The following is a 22,045-nucleotide window of genomic DNA, read 5'->3' as shown; positions in this document are numbered from 1 at the left end:
AACTTGAAATATTTTAAAATCTGTTATAACTTTATATATCTATCTGGAATAGTAGTTACTCCTGTTGAAAAATATGAACTCAATCCTAGTTTCCACCCATGATTTGAAAAAAGCTTTGGCAATTGTCTTTGCTACTTGGGTGTAAATATCTGCTATTGCTGAGCTAATCAATGACATTCACTTCCAATTCTAACTACTATATGAATTGTGCTTTGGAATACATTATCTTTTCAATTGCTGCCAAGTATTTGAACTCTTTTGTCAGACATTGGGTACGTTTATTTTTAATGAGATTATCCCCCAAGCCATATTTCTCCTTTTACAGCAGAACAGAGTGATTTCTTACAATTTAGCATTAAACCTGTTCATTAGTGGTACCAATTATTATATGTAAATCTTAATAGAACTATCTGGTGAAAAACAATATTTGCAAATGTAATATTTTAAACAGACTTTAATCTAGTTATAAGGTAATTGTAAAGACAATCTGTTTTTCTCCTAAGAGAGGTCCCCTGTGTCTATATTTTAAATCCTTTTGAAACTATATAATGGGAGCCCTTTACACTAAAACAATAGCTTGTTTAATATGTTAGACTTGTCTAGGAGTTTTTGTGGATTTTTTCCTCCTTCTGTTTTTAAAAATGCTTTATACTGAGACCAACATTCCTCCTTTTAACTTTAATTTTTTAACAGGCCACTTTTGCATTCCTTAGATCCCATGATAACATGTAACATGTGTCTGAGTTGATTACTGTAGTACATAATGTTCACTGTTGTGTTTGCTGTAATGATCCTTGGAGCTAGTCCTGGGGCTTCATGCACAACGCCTTACGTAGATCTCACACTAAAACATGGCGTATGGACAAAGTGGAAATGTGCATATGCACAAAAAAATCGATTCACTAAACCATGCGTAAGCCATCTGCCATGCACTTTTGCTCCATATATCCTGGTCAGCAAAAAAAAAGAAACGCATCTGCCTGCCATCCCACCTCGACTCCTCCCAGAATTTTGCATATTTTAATATGGGGGGGGTGGGGGAATTCAGTGAATGCGAAGTGGAGGCAAGGAAAAACATACTATTTGTTGGCTTAAGCAGTGGTATAAACAACAAAAGACAGTTGATGAGTTATACAGAGTGGTGGAGAAACTCTGAAGTTCAAGTTCATAAAGTCGCACAGTGCCCAAAATAAGAAGTGGTCAGATATCTAAGTCGCCATGAAAAGGCAAGTTGTAGCCCACTGTATGAGTGTCTAACAGAAGCGTATTAGGGTACAGAGAAAAAAAAATCAGAACACAGTTGGGGGCAGGAGTCGGTGTCCACTTTTTTGTAGTTGATTTTGTCATTAAAGTAGAACATTGTAAACTTAATCTTAAAATTCAATGTTAAACTTACTAGAGTTTATCCAATCCCATTGTAACTAAAGCAGCACGTTAATTCTCTGTATTTTATCAGTTCTCCGTGCTCTGTGTGTGAATCACTACGTGCTTCTTAAAAAGGCTTTCTCTTAAACAGACAGGACACAGAATACATTACATTCATGTTATTACAGCACTGTGAACAATTTCATTGCAAAGGTGTACAGTATGCTTGATATCTTTTTCATAATGAAATGAATTAAAGCATGTATTAAACATAGGGGGGCACAGTGGTGTAGTGGTAGCAATGAGCTGGTGCCTCCTGCAAGATGCTTGCTGAGATGTACGCAATCTGCCATGAATTAATTTTAATGCAGCAGTACTGTCTCTTTCAAACATACCAACCCCCAATTCCTGTCCTGTCCTTTTCTTAATCCACGTAGCCAATCGCCACACAATAAGCCCTTTAATAAATGTCAGACCATCCGTAAGTTTAGAATGCTAATTCTTCAAAACATTGAATTATTCCATCCATCTATCCATCCCGTCCCAGCAAGAATACAGCATGAGGCAGGACCAATCCCTGGACAAGGCGCCAGCATATCGCTACTGCTGCGCCACCGTGCCCACATATTTAATTATTAACATTATACATTATTTAAATGAAGTTAAATAAAATGATCAGTACAATATACATTAATACATTTCATCTAAATAATGATATGAGTCATCATCATTTGTAAATATGGGCTCTCTTTTATTAAATTTAATTTTTGTTGTATGGTACAGTGAGATTCAATAAACAAAGCCTCCATAAAATTATTTTCCTATAAAATAATAATAATGATAAACAATGAAAAGTATGCAATATCCATCCATCCATCCATCCATCCATCCATCCTCTTCTGCTTATCCAAGGTCGGGTCGCGGGGGCAGCATCTTAAGCAGAGAGACCCAGACTTCCCTCTCCCGGCCACTTCTTCCAGCTCTTCCGGGAGAATCCCAAAGGCGTTCCCAGGCCAGCCGGGAGACATAGTCCCTCTAGCGTGTCCTTAGTCTTCCCCGGGGCCTCCATCCCTTTGGATGTGCCCGGAACACCTCACCAGGGAGGCGTCCAGGAGGCATCCTGATCAGATGCCCAAGCCACCTCATCTGACTCCTCTCGATGCGGAGGAGCAGCGGCTTTACTCTGAGCCCCTCCTGGATGACTGAGCTTCTCACCCTATCTTTAAGGGAAAGCCCAGACACCCTGTGGAGGAAACTCATTTCAGCCGCTTGTATTCGCGATCTCGTTCTTTCGGTCACTACCCATAGCTCATAACCATAGGTGAGGGTAGGAGCGTAGATCGACTGGTAAATTGAGAGCTTTGCCTTACGGCTCAGCTCCTTTTTCACCACGACAGACCGATGCAGAGCCGCATCACTGCGGATGCCGCACCGATCCGCCTGTCGATCTCACGCTCCATTCTTCCCTCACTCGTGAACAAGACCCGAGATACTTGAACTCCTCCACTTGGGGCAGGATCTCTCCCCAACCCTGAGAGGGCACTCCACCCTTTTCGGCTGAGGACCATGTCTCGGATTTGGAGGTGCTGATTCTCATCCCAGCCGCTTCACACTCAGCTGCGAACCGATCCAGAGAGCTGAAGATCACGGCCTGATGAAGCAAACAGGACAACATCATCTGCAAAAGCAGTGACCCAATCCTGAGTCCACCAAACCGACCCCTTCAACACCCTGGTTGCGCTTAGAAATTCTGTCCATAAAAGTTATGAACAGAATCGGTGACAAAGGGCAGCCCTGGCGGAGTCCAACTCTCACTGGAAACGGGCTCGACTTACTGCCGCAATGCGGACCAAGCTCTGACACGGTTGTACAGAGACCGAACAGCTCTTATCAGGGGTCCGTACCCCATACTCCCGAGCACCCCCACAGGATTCCCGAGGGACACGGTCGAATGCCTTTTCCAAGTCCACAAAACACATGTAGACCGGTCGGGCAAACTCCCATGCACCCTCCAGGACTCTGCTAAGGGTGAAGAGCTGGTCCACTGTTCCGCGACCAGGACTAAAACCACACTGTTCCTCCTGAATCCGAGGTTCACTATCCGGCGGACCCTCCTCTCCAGAACCCCGAATAGACTTTTCCAGGGAGGCTGAGGAGTGTGATCCCTCTATAGTTGGAACACACCCTCCGGTCCCCCTTTTTAAAGAGGGGGACCACCACCCCGGTCTGCCAATCCAGAGGCACTGTCCCGATGTCCATGCGATGTTGCAGAGGCGTGTCAACCAAGACAGTCCTACAACATCCAGAGCCTTAAGGAACTCGGCGATCTCATCCACCCCGGGCCCTGCCACTTTTTGACCACCTCGGTGACTTCAGTCCCAGAGATGGGAGAGCCCACCTCAGAGTCCCCAGGCTCTGCTTCCTCGTTGGAATGCATGTTAGTGGGATTGAGGAGGTCTTCGAAGTACTCCTCCCACCGACCCAAACGTCCCGAGTCGAGGTCAGCAGCACACCATCCCCACCATATACGGTGTTGACACTGCACTGCTTCCCCCTCCTGAGACGCCGGACGGTGGACCAGAATCTCCTCGAAGCCGTCCAAAGTCGCTCTCCATGGCCTCTCAAACTCCTCCCATGCCCGAAGTTTTGCCTCAGCAACAACGAAGCGCGTTCCGCTTGGCCTGCCGGTACCTATCAGCTGCCTCCAGAGACCCACAGGACAAAAAAGTCCTATAGGACTCCTTCTTCAGCTTGACGGCATCCCTCACCGCGGTGTCCACCAACGGGTTCGGGGATTGCCGCCACGACAGGCACCGACCACCTTGCGGCCACAGCTCCGTCAGCCGCCTCAACAATAGAGGCACGGAACATGGCCCATTCGGACTCAATGTCCCCACCTCCCTCGGGGCGTGGTTGAAGTTCTGCGGAGGTGGGAGTTGAAGCTACTTCTGACAGGGGACTCTGCCAGCCGTTCCCAGCAGACCCTCACAACACGCTTGGGCCTACCAGGTCTGACCGGCATCTTCCCCACCATCGGCCAACTCACCACCAGGTGGTGATCAGTTGACAGCTCCGCCCCTCTCTTCACCCGAGTGTCCAAGACATATGGCGCAAGTCCGGCGACACGACCACAAAGTCGATCATCGACCTGAGGCCTAGGGTGTCCTGGTGCCAAGTGCACATATGAACACCCTTATGCTTGAACATGGTGTTCGTTATGGACAATCCATGACGAGCACAGAAGTCCAATAACAAAACACCGCTCGGGTTCAGATCGGGGCCATTCCTCCCAATCACGCCCTTCCAGGTCTCACTGTCATTGCCCACGAGCATTGAAGTCTCCCAGCAAAGAGGGAAGAAGGTATGCCAGCACCCCTCCAGAGACTCCAAAAAGGGTGGATACTCCAAACTGCTGTTCGCGCATACGCACAAACAACAGTCAGGACCCTTCCCCACCCGGCGGAGGGAGGCCACCCTCTCGTCCACCGGGGTAAACCCCAATGCACAGGCTCCAAGTCGGGGGGCAATAAGTATGCCCACACCTGCTCGGCGCCTCTCACGGGGGCAACTCCAGAGTGGTAGAGAGTCCAGCCCCTCTCAAGGAGATTGGTTCCAGAGTCCAAGCTGTGCGTCGAGGTGAGTCCGACTATATCTAGCGGAACCTCTCACCTCGCGCACTAGCTCAGGCTCCTTCCCTTCAGAGAGGTGACATTCCACGTCCCAAGAGCCAGTTTCTGTAGCCGAGGATCAGACCGCCAAGGTCCCGCCTCGCCACCACCCAACTCACACTGCACCCAACCTCCTTGGCCCCTCCCATAGGTGGTGAGCCCATGGGGAGGAGGACCCACGTTACCTCTTCGGCTGTGCCCGCCGAGCCCCATGGGTGCAGGCCCGGCCACCAGGCGCGCCATCGAGCCCCACCTCCAGGCCTGGCTCCAGAGGGGGCCGGTGACCAGCGTCCGGCAAGGGAAAACGTCGTCCAAAGTTTTTTCTCATCATGGAGGTTTGTTGAACCGCTCTTTGTCTCATCCCTCACCTAGGACCAGTTTACCTTGGGTGGCCCTACCAGGGGCATAAAGCCCCGGACAACATAGCTCCTAGGATCATTGGGACACGCAAACCCCTCCACCACGATAAGGTGACGGTATGCAATATGAAAGCACAAATACAATATACAGTGCATCCAGAAAGTATTCACAGTGTGTCACTTTTTCCATATTTTATGTTGCAGCCTAATTCCAAAATGGATTAAATTAATTTTTTTTTCCTCAGAATTCTACACACAACACCCCATAATGACAACGTGAAAAATGTTTACTTGAGGTTTTTGCAAATTTCTTAAAAATAAAAAAAATTTAGAAAGCACATGTACATAAGTATTCACAGTCTTTGCCATGAAGCTCAAAATTGAGCTCAGGTGCATCCTGTTTCCTCTGATCATCCTTGAGATGTTTCTGCAGCTTAATTGGAGTCCACCTATGGTAAATTCAGTTGCTCGGACATGATTTGGAAAGGCACACACCTGTCTATATAAGGTCCCACAGTTGACAGTTCATGTCAGAGCACAAACCAAGCATGAAGTCAAAGGAATTGTCTGTAGACCTCCGAGACAGGATTGTCTCGAGGCACAAATCTGGGGAAGGTTACAGAAAATTTTTTGCTGCTTTGAAGGTCCCAATGAGCACAGTGGCCTCCATCTGTAAGTGAAAGAAGTTCTAAACCACCAGGACTCTTCCTAGAGCTGGCCGGTCTTCTAAACTGAGCGATCGGGGGAGAAAGGCCTTAGTCAGGGAGGTGTCCAAGAACCCAATGGTCACTCTGTCAGAGGTCCTCTGTGGAGAGGGGAGAACCTTCCAGAAGGACAACCATCTCTGCAGCAATCCACCAATCAGGCCTGTATGGTAGAGTGGCCAGACTGAAGCCACTCCTTAGTAAAAGGCACATGGCAGCCCGCCTGGAGTTTGGCAAAAGGCACCTGAAGGACTCTCAGACCATGAGAAACAAAATTCTCTGGTCTGATGAGACAAAGATTGAACTCTTTGGTGTGAATGCCAGGCGTCACGTTTGGAGGAAACCAGGCACCGCTCATCACCAGGCCAATACCATCCGTACAGTGAAGCATGGTGGTGGCAGCATCATGCTGTGGGGATGTTTTTCAGCAGCAGGAACTGGGAGATTAGTCAGGATAAAGGGAAAGATGACTGCAGCAATGTACAGAGACATCCTGGATGAAAACCTGCTCTGAGCGCTCCGACTGGGGCGACAGTTCATCTTTCAGCAGGACAGCGACCCTAAGCACACAGCCAAGATATCAAAGTGGCTTTAGGACAATTCTATGAATGTCCTTGAGTGGCCCAGCCAGAGCCCCGACTTGAATCCAATTGAACATCTCTGGAGAGATCTTAAAATGGCTGTGCACCGATGCTTCCCATCCAACCTGATGGAGCTTGAGAGGTGCTGCAAAGAGGAATGGGTGAAACTGGCCAAGGATAGGTGTGCCAAGCTTGTGGCATCATATTCAAAAAGACTTGAGGCTGTAATTGCTGCCAAAGGTGTATCATCAAAGTATTGAGCAAAGGCTGTGAATACTTATGTACAGTGTGTGTATATGTATATGTGTGTGTGTGTGTGTGTGTGTGTGTGTGTGTGTATATATATGTATATGTATGTGTGTGTGTGTGTGTGTGTGTATATATATATATATATATATATATATATATATATATATATATATATATATATAATATATATATATTCAACAAAATTGTGTACCAGCAGTCCTAAAAGTATCTGGTCTTTTTTTTTAACAAAAGTATACTTTTTCCAGTGAACTCTCTATCACACAGTATTAGACTGGACACCTTCCCATTTACCTTAGCAGATCCATTTCAATATCTAGGGTTAATATCACGAGTAATTATCAAGCTCTTTTTCAACCAAATTTTGTTGTCTGCATGGAAGATTTAAATTACATGTGAATAAATGATCCATATGGCATGGTCTTTCCTAACAGTTGTATTACTGGGCTGCAAATATACAAGCTATGAAGACCTGGGCATCGACACGCATTGATGAATGTACGCAAGCCTGGTCTGCAAATTAAATAAAATCTTCTAGTACTACTTAGGATTTCGTACCGTTGAACATGCCACATAAAGTTGTCCATGTGAGAAACAAGCTGTGTCTAAATTGATTCCAACAATTTTCAATGATTGTCCAAACGTTCCAAGCATCAAATGGATGATAACAGACATATAAGACCAAATCTCAAATTAAGTTTCTTCCAATGTAAATTGTTTTATAATTAATTAAATGTGAAATATTTTGTCTATATAAATAAATATTAAGTTAAATATCATAGCTGTGTTTTGGTTTATACTTTACCTTCGATTTTGATAAGTTAATTAAATTTAGTTTTTTGATTATGAACATAAAAAAAAAATCATAATGCCAACACGTTGGCTATGATGTTGAGAAACGAATAACAACAACAACAACATTTATTTATATAGCACATTTTCATATAAACAGTAGCTCAAAGTTCTTTACATATTAAAGAATAGAAAAATGAAAGACACAATTATAAAACAAAATAAATCAACATTAACATCGAATAAGAGTAAGGTTCAATGGCCAGGGGGGACAGAAAAACAAAAACTCCAGGCGGCTGGAGAAAAATAAAATCTGTAGGGATTCCAGACCATGAGACCGCCCAGTCCCCTCTGGGCATTCTACCTAACATAAATGAAACAGTCCTCTTTGGATTTAGGGTTCTCACGGTAGGGCTTGATGATGATGATGGTCACGTAGACTTCTGCCTTTTAATCCATCCATCATTGTTGGAGCATCATGAAGCTTTGAGTAGGTGGAGGTGGCACAGGCCACCACCACAAAGAAACCGGAAAAAGAAACAGAAAAGAGAGTAGGGGTCAGTACGATTTTAGAGCCACCATGAATAGTTATTTTGATGAATTGAACATACAGAGTATCAGGATTAAGTTAAATTAAGATTAAAATGAAGTTATAAAAGGCCATGTTAAAGTAATGTGTTTTCAGCAGTGTTTTAAAGTGCTCTACTGTATCAGCCTGGCGAATTCCTATTGGCAGGCTATTCCAGATTTTAGGTGCATAGCAGCAGAAGGCTGCCTCACCACTTCTTTTAAGTTTTGTTCTTGGAATTCTAAGGAGACACTCATTTGAGGATCTGAGGTTACGATTTGGAATATAAGGTGTCAGACATTCCGATATATAAGATGGGGCGAGATTATTTAAGGCTTTATAAACCATAAGCAGAATTTTAAAGTCAATTCTGAATGACACAGGTAACCAGTGTAGTGACATAAAACTGGAGAAATGTGTTCTGATTTTCTTTTCCTAGTTAGGATTCTAGCAGCTGCATTCTGCACTAGTTGCAAGCGATTTATATCTTTTTTGGGTAGTCCTGAGAGGAGTGCGTTACAGTAATCTAGTCGACTGAAAACAAACGCGTGAACTAATTTCTCAGCATCTTTCAGTGATATAAGCGGTCTAACTTTATGTTTCTTAAGTGAAAAAATGCTGTCCTAATGATCTGATTAATATGTGATTTAAAATTCAGATTACAGTCAACAATCACCCCTAAGCTTTTTACCTCCGTCTTGACTTTTAATCCTAATGTATCCAGTTTATTTCTAATAGCCTCATTGTATCCATTATTGCTGATCACTAAAATTTCAGTTTTCTCTTTATTTAACTTGAGAAAATTACTATTCATCCATTCTGAGATACAAGTCAGACATTGTGTTAGTGAATCAATAGAATCGGGTCATCAGGTGCTATTGATAAGTACAGCTGTGTGTCATCAGCATAGCTGTGGTAGCTCACGTTGTGCCCTGAGATAATCTGACCTAACGGAAGCATGTAGATTGAGAATAACAGCGGACCCAGGATAGAGCCTTGTGGAACACCATATTGGATATCATGTGTCTTGAGTTGTAATTCCCACAACTAACAAAAATTTTCTCCCTGTCAGGTAGGATTCAAACCAATTTAAGACACTGCCAGAGAGGCCCACCCATTGACTAAGGCGATTTCTAAGAATGTTGTGATCAATGGTGTCAAATGCAGCACTCAGATCTAAGAGGATGAGAACAGATAAATGGCCTCTGTCTGCATTTACCCGCAAGTCATTTACTACTTTAACGAGTGCAGTTTCTGTGCTGTGATTTGTTCTAAAACCTGACTGAAATTTATCAAGAATAGCATGTTTATTTAGGTGGTCATTTAACTGCATAATGACTGCCTTCTCCAGAACTTTACTTAAGAAAGGCAGGTTAGAGATGGGTCTAAAATTTTCAAGAGCTGAGGGGTCGAGATTATGTTTCTTAAGTAGGGGTTTAACTACAGCAGTCTTAAGACAGTCTGGGAAGACCCCAGTATCTAGTGACGAATTTACTATGTCAAGAACATTATCAATTAGCACGCCTGATACTTCTTTGAAAAACCTTGTTGGTATCGGGTCAAGGGCGAGGTGGAGGTTTTAATTGAGAGATTATTTTTTGTAAATCGGTAAATCTATCCTAGTGAAAGAGTTTAATTTGTTTATAACAGGATGCTGGGGTTTAGGATGATCCTTAGTGTTGGGGAGATATACTATGTTATTTCTAATATCATTAATGTTTTGATTGAAAATACAGCGACAGCCTCACAGGTTTCACTGGAAGCACTTAGGAGGCATTCCTTTGAGCTACCTGGGTTTAGTAGGCGATCAATTGTAGAAAATAAGACTCTGGGATTACTAGCATTGTTATTTATAATCTTGGAGAAATAGCAGCGTCTCTCAAGACGGACAGTGTTATTGTATTCTGTTATTTTGACTTTTAATATTTCATGGTGGATAGTAAGTTTAGTCTTCCTCCATTGACGCTCAGCTCTACGGCATGTTCTCTTTAAATCAGACACTCTTTGGGTCTTCCATGGTATACCAATGCTAGAAGATTTTTTCACTGTCTTTTCAGGTGCAACTATGTCAACAGCAGCTCTCACTTTAGAATTAAATCTTTCCACCTTACTATTTACATTATCCTCACTATTATAGCTGGCACTATAAACGGACTGATTGCTTAAAATGTTTGTAAGTTTTAAAGCTGCTGCCGAATCAAGGAAGCGTTTTTTAACAATATGCTTCTCATGAGTGTTTTTTATCATTATTTCTATATTAAAAAGTATGAATGATATTTAGTTCATTAATGAAGAAAGAGAAATCCCAAAGAGAGCCGCTGAATACAAGACCGCAAGATTATCCCCCACGCTACTCAGAAGGGGGTGGGTTAGGGTTGATTTCACCCTACAGTATTTTTATTTGACCAATAAGAAACATGAAATTTGATCATCATCCATACGGTATTATATATTTAAATACCCTGTATGGATGATGACCAAATTTCGTATGTCACAAACTACTGCTTTCATTTTTCCAAATGTCCCCTTTTTTATTTATTTTTTTTTTTTGTGGCAGCTTCACAGCTTCCTGTGTGAAATATTTGTCAGTTTTGCATACATCCATTATTCAAGGACTCAACAACCTTTGGTGTGCTGTTTTCAAAGCATTTTATGAGTTTTCAGACTTTATTATTCCTTAGCTCATTTACAAATCCAGAATTTCAAAATTTACTGGATTGGCATGATTTGTATTCATTTAGTTGTAACTGGGAGACAGCATTACATCATTCAAAGATACAATAAGCAAACCACGTTTATTTTATTATACATTTCATATCTACGCAATTCAAAGTGCTTTACATAAATGATCAAACGCAAAAGTAAGACTGCAAAAAGGTAATACAGTATAAATTTAGTGCAAAGATTTCAGAAATGTACAGTACCTGAATCAACCATGGGCACAAATTTTTTTTAAATTTAGACTTAAAAGCAGCAACTGATGAGGCCTATCAAGCATCTTTAGGTAGTTTTAATTTCACCCTGTTTCTGTTTCTGGGTACAACCAGCTGTCCAGTTCCTATAGCTCCAAGAAGTCTGTTTGGTGTACATTCAACTAATGTAACTAACTGTGATGCATTTTGGGCTTCAGCCATTTAATGACTTACACACTAGAAGCAGATACTTGAAATTGGCCAAGTTAACTACAGGATCAATGTAGAGATCTAAGTATAGAAGTATCAAGTTACACTTTCTTAGTTTTAGAGGACATTCTAGTGGCAGCATGTTGAACAAATTACACTTTCTTTAATAGCCTTTTTGGGAAGGCCTGAGACAAATGCAGTGCAGGTATTAATAAGATTTTCTAAGTCTCTTCTCAACATCAAATCTTTGATTTTATTTTATTTGAGATGTTTTTGGGGTGATCCAGTGCTGATTTAAGTACAGTTTTAATTGGAGTACTAAAATTGAGATTTGCATCCAGATGTACACCAAGATTTCTGACTTGGTCTTGGAGTGGAGGTAGTAAGCAAGTTTGTCCTATTTATTTCCAAACAGTATGATTTCTGTTTTTTCTTCATTTAGTTGAAGGAGGTTTTGCTTCATCCAGACTTTAATTTGCTGTAGGCTTTCACACATTGAGTCAGTAGGACTAAAGTCATTAGGAGAAATGGGCAAGTAAATTTGGTATCCTCTGCAAACCTGTGGTATGCAAATTTGCAGTAAAATAAAATTCAATGAAGTGAAAGCGTGTAAAGTTTGAATAAGAGGACCTAAAATAGATCCTTATGGAATTCCACTTGTGACATCAGTCTACGTTGACTGATTATTGGCAATTCCAACACAATAACCATTGCTTTCTAAATACTGTATGACCTAAACCAGCTAAGAACCATTTCAGATATACCAGTTTTCAAAGCTGGCTGTCTATTTTGTGGATGACAGTATGTGCTTTCACTGCATTTATGACATGATAGGTTATATTGATGAGCATTAGTTTGTCAAATGGCCAACCTAAAATTCCTGCTCTGCCCTAACTGCTGTATTTGCGTGCCTCTGTGGGCCACTACTGTTAATGCAGTACATGTAGTATTACTGGAGAAAAGTACTTTGATCTTCAGTTTGTTAATACCAAACAAAATTTATTGTTTTGGTGCTTTGAAGAGGTCATTTGATCAAAGGTATAGTCAAGTCAAGCTCAGGAGCATGCACTGGTACAGTGCATTGCCGCACCCACTACACGGCGAAACAATTTAGGATCCCGGTTGGCAACCCCCCAGGCAGGCACGCGGTCCAGTCCTACCCTCCAAAAATGACCCTCCACCTGCTTGGTCCAGCCACTCGGGTCCCCAACAACTAGGATCTTACAAGCTGGATCACCCTCAGGAAAACGCGCCACATGGCCTTAGTGCCATAACTGATGATCCCTCACAATGCAGATAATGTGCCTCATTCGGGACTCCATGAGCAACCGCTCATTCAACACAAAGTCAAACCAACGGTACCCAAGGATTTTCCGGAGAGACACAGTACCATAGGAGTCCAGTCTTCATCTCATGTCACTGGATAGCATCCATGTCTCACAACCATATAGCAAGACAGGAAGCACCAGGACTCTAAAGACTTGGACCTTTGTCTTTTTGTATAGATATCAGGAACGCCACACGCCCTTTCCAGCAACCTCATGACCCCCCATTCTCTCCCAATCCGTCGCACTCTCTCTGCAAACACATACAGCTGATGGCTGTGCCCAGGAGGTCATTAAAGGCCTGGATCTTGGTTTTTACCTAGGACATTTGCAAGCCCAGGCACATAGACTCCTCGCTCAGTCTCTGGAGCACCCCGATTAGAGCCTCCATTGACTCTGAGAAGATCACAGCATCGTCAGCAAAGTCAAGATCCGTGAATCTTTCTTCACCAACAGATGCCCCAAAGCCACTGGACTCCACAACCTTACCCAACACCCAGTCCATACAAGCACTGAACAGAGTAGGAGCAAGAGCACACCCCTGACGAACCCCAGAATCAACTGGGGAAAAACGCAGAGGTCCTGTCTCCACTCTGCACAGCACTCGCATTACCAGTGTACAGGCCAGCCATGATATCCAGCAACCTCAAGGGGATCCCGCAAACCCTAAGGATGTCCTACAGGGCAGCTTGATCAACTGAGTTGAATGCTTTGCGAAAATCGACAAAGGCTGCAAAGAAACTCTGCCGATATTCACGTTTACACTCTATGAGAACCCTCAGTGCCAGGATGCGGTGGGTGGTAGACTACTTAGGTGTAAAACCAGACTGTTCCGGTCACTGGTAGGTGAGCAAGTGATCACGGATCCTATTGAGAACGACCCTAGAAAGAACCTTACCCAGCACCGAGAGCAGTGTTATCCCCCTGTAGTTGCTGCAATCCAGGCGATCACCCTTCCCTTTCCAGATAGGGACAAGTCCTGTTTTCCAGTCAGTTGGGATGATGCCAGTCTCCCAAATGGAAGCAAAGATTGCTTGCAATGCCAGTAAGAAAGCCTTACCACCAGCCTGGAGAAGTTGACCTTGGATACCACAGATCCCCACAACCAAAGTTGGTTCACCACCTGTGCAATATCAGTGAGATTGGGTGGTTCACAGCTAATTGGAGGATCAGCCCCAAGAACCGTGGAACCAGAGATATCCAACGCCCTAGCCGGAGGATCAGCTTTGAACAACTGCTCAAAGTAGCCAGCCTAGCGGGTCACAACTACAGTGTCATCCGTAATGACCGTTCCATCAGTTGCCCCGACTGCGACTCTCTGAGGAACAGACTCAGCTCTCCTTCTCAGTTCCCGGTACAGACCAGAGTTGCCATTGAGCCGTGCGCTGCAACTCCTCTCGATGATCTCCAGGGTGCCCTGTGAGATGAAACACCTCCTTCTGGGAACACCGGTAACACTAACACAACCCTCCGCAACCTTCAGGGTCATGTCGCAGAAGGCTTCCCACATCACATTAGGATCGGCAGTCATACCCAAATCTGAAAGTTCCTCACACAAACTGTGTGCAAACTCATTAGAAACAGCCTGGTCTTGGAGTCTGGCTAAGTCCGGGCTTATTTTTTAATACCTATTTTAAAGGTATAGACATGCCAAATAGCAGTCTCATTTGAATTTTTTTTTATTTGCTAGAGCTGTTGGCACTTTCACCATTAAGTTTCCTCCCACATCTCACATTCCTATATGTGTGACCCTGGTGTCACTTTAGAATTTTTTTTTTTCCTTACGAAATATATTGAAAAACAAAACTTTTAAAATAAGGATGCATTTGTGATCAGAAATGAAGCTTAGCCCTGCTGGGGTCCATGGTCTCCTCCAGGGGGTGCCTGGTCATTTTGATGAGTCCTGGATAGCAGCATTTCTGCCACACTCGGAAGTGCTGCCGGGAGTACTTCAGCCACAGCCGGGTATGTTGCTGGAAGGTAATTGGATAGCACCTGGAGTACTTCTGGTTGCAATATAAAAGAGGCTGGCTCAATCCATTCTGGGAGTTGGGAGGTGGAGGACAGAGCTTGTGGGAGAGGAGTAGAGGTGGCAAAAGACAAACGGAAGAATAAAGATAGAGAAAAGAAGAAGAAACTGAGCTGTTATTGTGGGTGATTTGTGAACTGTGTAGTTAAAGAAGAACATTAAATCCTTTGTTGTTTTGGACTTTTGTCATTGTGCCTGTCTGTGTCTGACGGCTTGTATTCCTCTATACAATAATAGTGTGTGTATCTAAGTAGAACAATCTAAGCGCAGAAGCATCAATTGAATTCAACAGCGTGTACCTGATGTCTACAATGCCTTTAATGTCATCGGTGACGCACAGACTCGAGGGAATCTTTCTTGACATGGTGTTCGTTGTGTATACTAATGAATTGCATTGTATTTTTTATTGTAACAGGTGGTATATAGAACATCCTCCTTAGCTTAATAAATTTTGTAAATGGATGTTGAGGATAGAAAATAAAAAGGCTAAATATGGAGGTTAGTAAGCCTATTGAAGTTCATTGACTGTCACACTAGATAATGTAGCTGATATTTTGACATTGGGATCTCAACGTTGGGTGTTACAAGGCCACTGTGCCATTTTTATAGCTGTTAATGTATTAACATAATGCACTTAAATTAGAAAATTTCACCAGAATGTTTAAACATTCGTTCAACTCCCATTATTGTGTGTGTGTTTGTTTTTGTTTTTGTTTTTTTTTTAATAATATTTCCTTTAACTTAATAAAGGAAAATGGTAGTAGAAAAAATAGTGTAGATTTTTCTGTTTTCTCAGTTATGCAGCATTTAGTACAAGATTCTCAACAGCACTGCTAATGTTTGCAATATGTTGTCATTTGGAATGAAAAATACTCTATTTTATTACTGTATCCATTTCAAAATATATAGGTACGGCACTTGGCAAACATTTAGTGCCGAATTCACCCAATAAGAGTGTAACATCTAGATGGACAGAATGATTTGTATAGAATAATAAGTGTGTGACTGAATAAGTAATTTCATGCATGCATATCTGTAATCTGTATATATATATATATATATATATATATTTATTTATTTATTTTTCCCCAGATCTGATTCACTGTACAAATGAAATGAATGTAAATATACCACAGCTGGCAGATACACTTTTTGAGAGAACAGCCAACAGCAGCTGGGTTGTGGTATTCAAAGCTCTAATTACAACTCATCACCTCATGATGTACGGGAATGAGGTAGGTAGACACAAAGATTTTAATGTTGACCTATTGAAAAATAACATCATAAAAGGAAATTATAGAAACTTATAAATGTTCATCCCCAAGACATGTTATGCTACAAGCTTATGTTAAGCTCTGTGATTACAAAGTATTTTTCATGTTGTACTTTACGTTCTTTACTTGCATTTTCAAAGTAGCGCAGTTGAGGCACGCATTTTGTCTGTTTTTGAGCATGGTTTCCATTTGTTTTGATATTATTGCTACTATGTCTTCATTTTACCCTAATTTAGGTATTCGGAACTTGTTGCTTAAATAGGAATACCACTGAGTTGCTATAGTTCAGAAAAACAAAATCTTGTTATATCCAGAATGTCTGATAATGCAGGGTGAGAATGCTAACATTTATTTTATTTTATGGAAAGTTATTTGTTTCATTAATATTGGGAGATGGCCTTTATTATGACAATTGTTTGGAGTAAAAACGTGCAGCTTCTCAACAGCACTGCTAATGTTTACCCTACGAGACTGAAATGGAACGCACAACGTGGAAGTAATTGTTGTAATATGCGTGTAGCATTTTTTCCTGTGTGTTTAAGAAATGCTTCTTATTCAGTTTCATATTTTGCTGTTCATGATGTAGTGTTTCAAATTGTTTCGTCTGTTGGTGCCAATATTGCCCAACTGGGGGAAAGAAAATTGAACATTGTACTTTGTCTTTATTTTCCAAATGTGTATTCCCTGGAGTAGCTGTTTCTTTTGCAAACCCATGGTTTTTCAATCAAAATGTGACATTTATTATTAGTTTAACATAAATATTTTGACCAAAAAAAGCATTTTTGTATTATTGCATACTTTGACCATCCCTGTTGCCTAGTAGAGGATTAACAGATTTATTTGGTTAAACCAAAAATTTTACCAGAGATTTTACCCTGGACTGAACGTCAAAAGAGACCATGATTTCATCCTCGGCGACGGATAAATCTTTTAAGCGTTGTAATGCTAATTCAGTGCTGTTCATAGAATATTCTGAATCAAAAGTTAGATGTTTGAGTAATTGGAAAATTTTAAGCCAAACATTTAAAGCCAATAATAATAGTGCTAGAGAGCTGGCTGAATCCTGGTTATCAAATGAGAACGCCATCAACAGACACTTGGACATAAACCCAGCATATACAAACTTAAGAAGAACTTATCTATACTAATAAAAGGCAAAGCCCTCACTCACTCACTCACTCACTCACTCACTCATCACTAATTCTCCAACTTCCCGTGTGGGTGGAAGGCTGAAATTTGGCAGGTTCATTCCTTACAGCTTCCTTACAAAAGTTGGGCAGGTTTTATATCGAAATTCTACGCGTAATGGTCATAACTGGAAGCTGTTTTTCTCCATTTACTGTAATGGAGATGAGCTTCAACGCCGTGGGGGCGGAGTTTCGTGTGACATCATCACGCCTCCCACGTAATCACGCAGTACGTAGAAAATCAGGAAGACCTCCAAAAAGCGCTGAAGAAAACATGCATTATATAATTGAGAAGGCAGCGAAACAATAAGAAGCGAGCGAGTGACATATACAACTATATTGATGAGTTCTGCTACTTCGGAAACAAAGCACGATGTAAACCTACACTTTAAATTAAGTTCATAGACAAGCTGCCGCTGGCGTTTGTAATTTAGTGCCTGCCCATATAAGGCCGTCCGTCAGCGGCAATCCAATAGCAAACTCCCACTAAATATTCACGGGTTAAGGACTGTGCTTATGCAGAGGAAGATGAGATGGTCAGGGTGGTGTTTGGCACAAACTCAGCGAAACTGCGAGAGAAAGTTTTAAGTGCCAGGACTAAGGTAACATTAAATACAGCCATGGACATAGCACGAGATGGCACCAGCACAACTGGGAACCTTCGATGCATGTACACCGAGCGGCTCACGTGAACTGGCGCGTGCACAGATAAAAGGCAACAGTTCCAAAGAGCGCTGAACAAAAACCGAATTACACAATTGAAAAGGCAGCAAAAAATATGAAGCGTCTAATACATACAAGCATATTCATAAATGCTGCTACTGTGGAAACAAAGCACTCGGTGGAAAAGTCAATGTCCGCTAAAGGAAGACAGTGTAAAAAAAAAACCCGTGCATGCAGTGTGTCAGGTCTCGGATAAAGAAGAAGACGAGCTGTTTATTGATGCAGTAAGAAACGAATCGATGAATGAAACCTGTCATCTTTACAACGATTGACAAACACGGAATGTAACTTGAACACAACACATCCTACAAATACAAACCTGATTGAAAGAAATAATGATAATCAAATCCTTGATGACAGCAACACTCAGTAACACTCACAAAACAAATACTGTATATTGACAGTCATGTTACGTTATTTTTAAAATGTTCCCTTTTCTTTTCATAACTTCTACTTCTCCACTGCGACGCTGGGTATATATTTAAATGTATATATATACCCGATCTACAGTACATACTCGCATGGACAAGCCACACGCTGTGGCTAATTGTAGAGTCTTAAGCCTCTAATGCCGACATTCGAGGTTCGATTCCGAGAGGGATGCACTGAGTATGTACGCTACCGATTCATTTTACCTTCGCATCTCCTTGGTTTGGGACGTATGAAAAAGTATTCGGTTAACGCAGAATCATGTTACGTTATTTTTAAAATGTTTCCCTTTATTAGCACAAGCACAGCTGAGAAGCTTCGATGCATGTCCTCCATAGCGCGTTAAAAATAACGCATTTAATCACACTTTCAATTCCAAGCAAGCGGGAACTTTTGTCAATGCATGATTTCCTGGTACATCCATTACACTGATGCACACATCACAGCTACAAAAATGTTAGAGTCGGAATAAAGCGCGTTCCTACGACTGATCATTTCGACTTCCGAGCGAAGCCTTGATAAAAGCATGGTTTTGTGCACACTGAAAAGCAAGCAAAATTAGATGCATTACAGAAAGCAGACTTTGTGGCTCTTACTGGGGATCATTGGACTTCCGTGACCGTTAGTAATTCTAATTACATCTAATTACAAAATGTTCAATGATCACACTGTTTTAGCCTAATGTACAAAATAATTTTGGCTAAGGTTACTCAGAGTTTAAAGATTAAGTTGGTCAAATTACCTTTTATGTTTCTGACTTATTTTTTTAAGAAGTAAAACTGTACTTTATGTTGAAATTTTGGTTATTATTATTTAAAGACAATACTATTCTGAAAATCTACTTAAAGTACTTAAACTACCACTTTATTTTTAATTTTCACCAGGGATGATATTTTTGTTTCGGTTTTGAATTCAAATGCAGTTTAAAGGCTTTTTTTCAGAAATTAAAACAGCTTCAGTTTACAATATTCATGTACATGTCTATTATTTGATTCTGTCGCCCACTAAAACACTTTTAAATTAAAAAAAAAAACATTTGCGATTTGGGGCAAATTTATGTGTGCGATTACATACGATTAATCAAGATTAATTCTTACACAGCCTCTAATTAATTGGATTAATTTTTTTAATCGAGTCCCACCCCTAATATATATATATATATATATATGTGGATATATATATATGTAGATTTGTATATATAAATGTGTATATACAGTATATATGTGTGTGTGTGTGTGTATATACAGTATGTGTATATATATATATATATATCTATCTATCTATCTATCTATCTATCTATATCTGTATAACTGTATATATCTGTATATAGATATAGATATATTTATTTATATATATGTTTGTATATGTGTGTGTGTATATATGTATATATATGTATATATATATATATATATATATATATATATATATATATATATATATATATATATATATATATATATATATATATATATATATAGATATATACAGATATATACAGATATATACAGTTATACAGATATATACAGTTATACAGATATAGATAGATAGATAGATATGACAACAACACTCAATATCAATGACAAAACAATTACATTAACAGTCATCTTACGTTATTTTTAAAATGTTTGCTTTACTTTTTCATAACTTCTTTAACACACTACTTCTCTGCTGCGAAGCGCGGGTATTTTGCTAGTTCTTAATAAACAAGACTTTACTCCCAACAACCCCACACGGACCTAGCCCCCCCCCCCCCTCCCCTATGCGGTATTGCTATATATTGCCTTTGATTCTTGTAAGTCTAAGCATTATCCTCTGATGAAGACCCCTGGTAGGGGTTGAAAGCTCAGGAATAAAAACTACTGTATGATACGTGATTCATTTTCTCCCTTTGTGGATCTCCAACTGCTAATATACAAACTGTATCACAGACCATATATATATAATATATATACTAGCAAAATACCCGTGCTTCGCAGCGGAGAAGTAGTGTGTTAAAGAAGCAATGAAAAAGAAAAGGAAACATTTTGAAAATAACGTAACCTGATTGTCAATGTAATTTGTTTTGTCACTGTTGTGAGTGATGAGTAGTGTTGTCATATATATATATATATATATATATATATATATATATATATATATATATATATATATATATATATATATATATATATATATATATATATATATATATATATATATATATATATATATATATATGATGATGTCACATGTCCGCCCCCACGGCGTTGAAGCTCATCTCCATTACAGTAAATGGAGAAAAACTGCTTCCAGTTATGACCATTACGCGTAGAATTTCGATATAAAACCTGCCCAACTTTTGTAAGGAAGCTGTAAGGAATGAACCTGACAAATTTCAGCCTTCCACCCACACGGGAAGTTGGAGAATTAGTGATGAGTGAGTGAGTGAGTGAGGGCTTTGCCTTTTATTAGTATAGATATATAGATATATAGATATATAGATATATATATACACACACGGTATTGTCTAGCAGTCAAAGGTAGAACAGCTCAAAAAATTGCCATTAAGCCACCCTGTTTGTATGGTTGTTTCACTTATTAGATGTTCTCTTTAGTTAGAAAGGTATGACTTTATGAACTTGAGCTAATGGAATTCTGTTGTAGGAGAAGAAGTTTAAATTTAGAGCTGTACCCTTTTCACTGATCTCAGTTTATTTTGTAGCAGATGGCTGCACTATGTTCTTCCCAGATGTGGCAACATAGAAATGTACTATTGGATTCAATATAGTTTACAAGAATTTATAGGATCACTCCTAGTTGCAGCATCCATTCTTACATCATAAATATCACATTTTTCAATTTCCTGGGATTTCTCTACTGCAAGGCAGAAAGCTTCTAGTTTTTTGACTTGGGAAATACTCAGGGTCTTGGTTCTTTTTCCTCAGGCTGTCTGGAGACCAGCCCATTTGGCAGCCCTGAATCTTTTAAAAGTCTGTGTTGGTCAGTACTATCTATATGAATAAAAAACATGGTTAGCAATGGTTAACAGCTAATCCTCCACCCCTACACACCCCAATTTGTACAGAGAAATCAAGATTTCGGTATAGCTTCCTTATCAAAATGCATATTGATACTATAATTCACTAAATAATACACTGAAGGAAAAAATACCTGTAATAAATATAGTAAATGCGTAATTTAATAGCAGAAAAACTGTAGTGCAATTAATGATTTAAAATGATTAAAATCTTTAAGTACATGCATATTACAATTAAACACTGCTTAAATGTATAGTATTTTAAGGAAATTGTATTTATTTTAGCAAGTTGTAGTCACTGAACAATAAGCCTATATATTTTTATGTTGTTAAAGAATGAGCAGTTAACACCTGTAGTCTATAGTTTTAATAATAAAAATACACTTTGATATAAAACGTAAAGCTTCTTTGTGTCTGATTTATGCAGGAGCTTAGTATTAAAAAGTTCTTTAAAAGGATAAAAGGGGGGTTGGGAGTATGGAGGAATATTTCGGACAAAATGAAATAAATAAATAAATGCGTAAATAAATAAAAGTACTGTGAAATGTGAGCATAAATAAATAAATGTGTCATGAAATGACAGCCTTTATGTCATGAAAGGAGAGCATAAATAAATAAATGTGTCACGAAATATGT

At 40.4% G+C, this 22,045-nt stretch overlaps 1 protein-coding gene across 4 annotated transcripts in view; it reads left to right on the top strand.

The window, feature by feature from the left end:
• si:ch211-200p22.4 (phosphatidylinositol-binding clathrin assembly protein) overlaps window positions 1–22,045 on the top strand; it is a 112,528-nt gene that overhangs the window by 35,920 nt on the left and 54,563 nt on the right. For 3 of the 4 annotated variants that reach the window (XM_039766247.1, XM_039766248.1, XM_039766249.1), the window contains exon 2: window positions 15,873–16,015. In XM_039766247.1, coding sequence (XP_039622181.1) covers window positions 15,873–16,015 — 143 coding nt within the window. Of the gene's footprint in view, window positions 1–14,746; window positions 14,752–14,893; window positions 14,896–15,872; window positions 16,016–22,045 lie in introns of those variants that run through there. The other variant, XM_039766250.1, reaches the window with a different exon arrangement.

This window comes from Polypterus senegalus, chromosome 10 (genome assembly GCF_016835505.1).
Source record: "Polypterus senegalus isolate Bchr_013 chromosome 10, ASM1683550v1, whole genome shotgun sequence".
Lineage (NCBI taxonomy): Eukaryota > Metazoa > Chordata > Cladistia > Polypteriformes > Polypteridae > Polypterus > Polypterus senegalus.
Note: the sequence above shows the minus strand (reverse complement) of the source record. Positions and strands in the feature narration are given on the sequence as shown.